The 6,941-nt window shown below is 25.7% G+C and overlaps 1 protein-coding gene across 4 annotated transcripts; it reads left to right on the plus strand.

Moving 5' to 3' along the window:
• The first annotated feature begins 787 nt into the window (after nt 1–787).
• LOC129611713 (transmembrane and coiled-coil domains protein 2) lies at nt 788–4,825 on the plus strand. 4 transcript variants are annotated; one of them, XM_055524996.1, is made up of 4 exons: nt 788–826; nt 909–1,290; nt 2,481–3,162; nt 3,221–4,825. In XM_055524996.1, exons 3-4 carry the CDS (start codon nt 3,000–3,002, stop codon nt 4,624–4,626), a joined length of 1,569 nt encoding a protein of 522 aa, XP_055380971.1. In that variant the 5' UTR covers nt 788–826; nt 909–1,290; nt 2,481–2,999; the 3' UTR covers nt 4,627–4,825. The 4 variants fall into 4 exon arrangements, with proteins under 4 accessions (XP_055380971.1, XP_055380973.1, XP_055380974.1 ...); XM_055524998.1 differs by having other exon boundaries at nt 2,729–3,162; XM_055524999.1 differs by having other exon boundaries at nt 2,879–3,162.
• Nucleotides 4,826–6,941: the final 2,116 nt, after the last annotated feature.

Here is a 6,941-nt window from a genome sequence, read left to right on the forward strand (position 1 = left end):
TAAAAATATATTGACAAAAATGTTTGATATTCTCCGATTTCTTATGAAAACCAAATACAAATATGTAGTTTATTTACTACCTTATTGATATGAAACCGGTTGATAACGCAAAAATTACTATTTCAAGTATAATGTTTAAAATGAATTAAAAGTCGAATTGATTCTCACGATTTTGAGAACAGAATAGATTTGTGTTTTTCTGTTTTGAGGGTATCTTTATACAGTTATTTAAAACCTTAAACATCATAATATAATTATAAAGAATACTCAAAAATTTGACAATAAAAAAAATAAAAAAGTATTTCAATCGGCATACTTCGAAAACCTAAAACATTAAGAATTATTTTTGTATTTTGTTCCGATTCAAAATTTCGGAAAATACTTTCAGCTTGGAGACCTGATAGATATATATAGCATTATAAAAGTCATTTGAAAATTATTTCATTTGAATGTACATATTATATTTTCTTAAATTATTTTCACATCAATAATTTATTCAACAAGTAAAAAATGGAATACTTTCTCTATAAGCATAGTATCAATTCACATAAAATACAAGACGTGTGGTAAAAATAATCTTAGTGGCATTTGACAGTAATTGTTGTTATGACACTTTTTTTCCAACGCATTCGCAGTGGAAAGTAATCTGACATTAAAGTTTGAAAGCAGCTGTGAAAATATTGAATGTCAATTTTAACAAGTTATTTGTGTAGAATATTATTAAAAAGGTATTTTTTTTGATTTATTTTGATAAATGAAATATTTTTAGAGTTGGAATAAAATACTGAATTTAAAATTAACTTAATATTAATTTGAAAGTCACAAAGTAATTTATTAAAACTGAATAATTCTTTTGTAATATTCAAAAAGGTGTGATAAACTTTGTAAAGATTTTTTTCTCTTTCTAGATTTCATTTTGTTCTTTGGATTCATGTAAAGATAAGTGTAATGTGATAAAGAAACTTTTTAAATACATTTTTTAAAGAAAGAAAACAAAATAAATAATAAAGCAAACTTTATTCATTACAAAGAAATTATAATTGGAAAAGAATAGTACATGATTCAATAATTTAAAGATTAAAGTTTGGTTATGCCTAACAATAAAACACAGTACTTTTTATGTTTAATTTTCAAGAGAATTAAGTTTGACTAATTTATAATTTTCTACATTGTTATTAAAATATGTATATTTTGTGTGAATAGTGTTAAAAAATTTCAAAATTTTATCAAAAAATTAATTAAATCTTAAAATGGTGCAAATGGATTTGATAATAATATAAACGAAATTAGGTACTTATTTGTCCTACTTTGTAAAAAAATTTTCTTCATTTATTATTTCATCTAAAAAAATATCTTTTTAATCTAAAAACATAAAGTAATTGTTTAAAATTAATTAAATCAATAATTGAAATTTAATCTAAAATATTATAATTCATTAATATGATATGGCAACTGAATGAACTTCGATTTTGATTTTAAAATGACTAATATGTTGAACTTCTTCAATTATGTGGTCAAAGTCTATTACAGGTCGTATCGCATAGTACATACTTATCGTTAGTTATATTAAGTAAATTATTTCAAGTATTTTGTATATGTAAGTAGGTAAGTAGTTACTTTTTTAACAACCTAACTAACTGTACATAAAGAAATGAAAATAAAAGGAAAAAAAAAAATGATTATATATGTGTAGATAAGTATGCCCATTTGGACTATTCTCTGCTGTTATAAAATAACTTTTTCTCATTTTCTGTTCGTCATGATAAAAAGGGCTTTATTAGGTATGTTTTTTGTAATAATTTCTAATTTTAAATTTGTGGAACAGTAGGTAGTAATTACTGACTAATGCAATAAGTATACGTAGAAGCATTTGCCTATTTGAAATAACTATTATACCTACCTATTTATATAAGTATACCTACTTTCTTTTTTCTTTAGTGGTTAAGTATGTAGTACCTTCCAGACTATATTTGCAATTTGTCTGGTTATAAATTTTTAATATTTATAATTGTATTAAATTTAGATTTTTTAATATGGAAATAAAAATTGTATAAACAACGCAAGAATTCGAACAAAAGTATAGATTTATTATTATTGTTAACAGGACGTTTTTATTTATTTGGCTGTCGAAGATGAATATTAAGTATGAAATGTTATTTCAGACGTAATTTTATTTTGTTTTGGTCATGAATTTTTTATATTAGGGGTTTGTGGTACCTATCTATTTGCCAAACTAAGTAGGTATACTAATGTTGATAAATCTTAAATATACCTACTTATTTGAAAAAGGTTGTATTATGGTTTTATTTTGTTTTCAATGGTTTTAAAATAATTCACAAAAAATAATTTCTAAATAGGTAGAGTAGTAATAAATCAGACAAAAATTAAATTAAAAATATTAATGTTTGAAATTCATTTTAAGTTAAATGGTTCAATTACAAAATTTCTCGTCTATGTTATAACATAAATTATTTATGTAGGTACTTAGCAATTGAACCACATCGTGAGGGTGATTTTTGGTATAATTTGTTGCTAACAAATTAAATCAAAAAGACTTCTCGTAAGATTACGTTATTGATCACTATTATTAAAGAAATTTAATAATTATTAGGTAGGTATCCACTTATTGTAATATTCTCTATTTTGCAGTTTTCTGAATGCCATATCATAATGATGAAAATATTCCATAATAATTTATGTATGTATTTTACTTTATGTTTTCAAACAGTGGCGAATAACAAAAAGTGAATGAATGATCTTATTTTATATTGCAATCGACATTAACATAACTAAACAAATTAAAAATGATAAATTAACATAAAACAACTTTTTACATTAAACTAATTCAAGATAATTAGATTATATTAAATATTTAAAGGATAATAAAGCAAAAGGCAGCATTTATTCACATCATTTTAAATTATTTTTTTGTTTTCATAAGAAAACAAAATCATAACTTAATCATTGAAAATTGCACATACAAGTATATGTAAAACCAAATGTCAAAAGAACGAGACAATGTGGATTTTGGAACTGGATCATCAAATTTTAGATATCGGCAACAGAGTCCAACTGATCAAAGGAATCGCGAAACAAGTAGGGAAGATTTCATGAGGAGCTATAATTCAGAACAAATTATGACAACGGGTGGACTGACCTATGGTAAATTTAATGCAGTTACATAGCAAAAATGCTAAATGATGACATTTTAATATTTCAGGTGACGAAGATAATTTATACATGTCCTTTGCATCTACAGATGATTTTGACGGAGCCCATGCGGGTCAACCTTCTTTAGCTTATGATAAAAAAATTCATAAAAGTCGACGTGATCGAACTAACTCTGAACAAGCTTTAGATAGATTAAATACAAAAATTCAATGCACTAAGGAATCGATACGTAGAGAACAAACCGCACGGGATGATAATGTTAATGAATACTTGAAATTGGCTGCCAGCGCTGACAAACAGCAATTACATAGAATTAAAGCTGTTTTTGAGAAAAAAAATCAAAAAAGTGCGAACACAATTTCCCAACTACAGAAGAAACTTGAAAATTACACAAAAAGGGTTAATGAATATAAAAACCATCAACATAATAAAAGTCAACATCGACAACCTAGAGAAGTTCTTAGAGATGTAGGGCAGGGATTAAAAAATGTCGGTGGCAATATAAGAGATGGTATAACTGGATTTTCAGGATCTGTGATGTCCAAACCTAGAGAATTCGCACACTTGATTAAAAATAAATTTGGTAGCGCAGATAACATAAATCACTTATCAGAACAGGAGATAAATAATTTAAGAGTTGATTCGCCTGATGTTGTTGGTAGCTTAGCATCCAATAATATAACAGCTCCAACGCAACATTTGTCAGGCCACGAAACATCCACCGGGTCAGGTCCAACTGGTGGTAGTGTTGGTAAATTTCACAGTGATAATAGTGAATGCAGTAGTGTAACTAGTGAGAGTGTACCTGCAGGATCTGGTAAAAGCGCAGCAGCTTTGATGCAATATCACACAATTTTAAAAACTTTATTGACACAAATTCAAGAACAAAAGGATGAACTGGAAAAATTAAAAGAGAAAGTTGATCGGATAGAAACGTCGCAGAAAGAATATCAAGAGTTAACGACTAATTTGGAAAGTGAACGGTACCGTGCTGAAAGATTAGAAGAACAAATTAATGATCTAACTGAATTACATCAAACTGAGATAGAAAATCTGAAGCAAGCTGTAGTTGATACGGAAGAAAAGGTACAATATCAAAGCGATGAAAGAATGCGTGACATTAATGAAGTATTAGAAAATTGTCAAACAAGAATTTCTAAATTAGAACATACATCACAACAGCAGTATGTCACAGTTGAAGGCATCTATAGTTCTAATGCCCGAGCTTTAGTTGTTAAATTAATAAATGTAGTTTTAACAATATTACAAGTAGTTCTACTATTAGTGGCAACCGCAGCAGGAATTATCATGCCATTTTTGAAAACGAGATTACGTGTTTTAACCACCTTCATTTCAATATTCTTTGTAATGTTTGTGATAAGACAATGGCCTGAATTGAGAGACATAGGTACCCACATAATGCGTCATTTGAAAGACTCTTTGGTTGTTAAATAAAGTTTACACAAACATAAATATAGTGTTCTATTTGTAATTGGTTAAAAAAAGATTTATTTCAGGACTTTATATTTTACTAGTTTAAATGATTTGTTCTAAATTTTGATTATTTATATATTATGTAGTTTAATTCCAAACAATTGGAATTAAGATTTAAGACAGTGATAACTATTTTCACAAAAAAGATAAATAAACGAAGCAATTCATTTATGCATATAATTTTTGTGATAATATTACGCATTTATTTATTGCAGTCAGAACTGAATTTATAACCCTTTAGAATTATCAATATTACATCACAATGAAATGTATTCAAGGTAAGGTATATGTATTAACAGCAAATTTATGAAGTTAAAAATTTGTAAGCAGTTAAATTAATATGTAAGTTGCTTAAGAAAACAAGTTCAAGAATTTTGTATTCACACAGCGTTTTTAGAAATATTTACTCATATGTGAATAATAAAAATTAATTTTTGTATATGAATACATATGTACGCTTTTTAGTTTGATCACGTTTCAAATTGTATCCATTATTGAATTTAAAATAATTTCCTACAATGAGTGATTTCAATTATCAGTTAACGAATTTCTGCTTTAAAGTTAGAACTGGAATTTCTTATACATATGTATGTTTAAAAATGGTTCAGTTTGATAAAGGTTCTGTCGTGGTTCGACAATGTGGTATATTTTAGAGTAGAAATTTTTTTTTAATATTTATGTTCCAAGAATTCATGATGTTTCGTTTTTAATGAAATATTTACTTATACTCGATTTACAAGGCGCAATATAGAATTGTTTCCACTTCCAGGCTTATTTCAAAATATTTTAATATCGTATTTAAAATATCGTACTTAATTAAATACCTAGTTATTAATTTATTGTATTTTGTCTTTTAATTATTTATAATTAATACGCATAAAATTTAACGTGTTTCGAATCATTGAATATTTAATTTTCCTTCTAAGGTATTGGCTTTCAAAAACATTCAGCGATAATTGCATTCAAGTTAATTTTACGACGTGATTGGCTTTAAAATGGGAATCTAGTACAAAATATAATCGTTTTAAAAGTATAGAGTAAAAACTATTATGGAAATACAATCTATAAAAATTGACGAGGCGAAATTAACGAGCAAACGGTTTTACTAGCAACAAATGCGCAAAAAAGCAAGAGCATGTTAAACTATTTAAGATTTGAAATTTATAGTCTATTTATTTATTTATTCATATAAAAATAAAGCCACATAGAGGAGGTTTAGTGATATTCAGTGTCTACAAACTAGCATTAAAATTATTAAAAATTGAAAAGTATTTCATAAAATTTGCGAACAAGTTAATTAATATTGAATATTGTGTACATAAATTGCAAACATTTTTTATATTCAACGAATAATAAAACAATTTTAAAGAATAATAAAAGAATTTAAAAAATTTCTACTTATTCTGAGTTTTGCTTCGTTATATACACACGAACCCGTATTGCAATAATTTTAAATGTAAAAAGAAAGCAAAAGTTGGAATTCAAGTAAAAGTTTTTTATTTTATTTTACTTTAATTTTCAATTTAAAGGTAGAAAAAGAATACAAAAGAATGAAAAATAGAAAAAACAAGACAAAATATAAAGTGAAATTTTATTGCTATTTCCGGTATTTTTTTTTTTGGAAGTGTTATAAAAGCGATTCACCGCGTTATTTTTATAGATTTTTCAAAAAAAAAAGTATGTCAGTATCAAAAGTATTAGGTGTGTTATAATGCAATTTTTATATGTATATTATTTTTGTACATATAATTCTTATATAAAAGTTACTTATGTAACGTTGTTGTACAATTAAATAGGTTATAAATTAATTTGTTCAAATTGAATTCAATGCCAAATGTTGTTATCTAGTATTCTAATCTGTAAATTTTTGTTATGATTCAGAAACTGATTCATTCCAGCAATATTTAAGTCGAATTTTGATATTTTAATTAGTTTTTCTCTCATTTTCTCGCATTTTCGACACATGCTACAGTAATAGAGCTATAACTATATTATGTGATGTAATAAGCGTTTGAATATCTTCCACTAGAACATAATACATATTTTACGTTAACATTGTTTTACTAACATTTTGCAGACATATTTATATCATTCACAACGGACGAATATGATACTTTGTTTGTATGAAGATGTAGACTAGAAGTCTGGCAAACAAAAGATTTAGAAAATAATTCTATTTTAAATTTATGAAAGTCGTAATTTTTAAGTGTTTAGTAATTTCTTAATAACAATTAAATTTAAAATTGGAAGTTATTTGTTTCATTAGACTCTGCACT

This window comes from Condylostylus longicornis, unplaced genomic scaffold (genome assembly GCF_029603195.1).
Source record: "Condylostylus longicornis isolate FDR11 unplaced genomic scaffold, ASM2960319v2 ptg000055l, whole genome shotgun sequence".
Classification (NCBI taxonomy): domain Eukaryota; kingdom Metazoa; phylum Arthropoda; class Insecta; order Diptera; family Dolichopodidae; genus Condylostylus; species Condylostylus longicornis.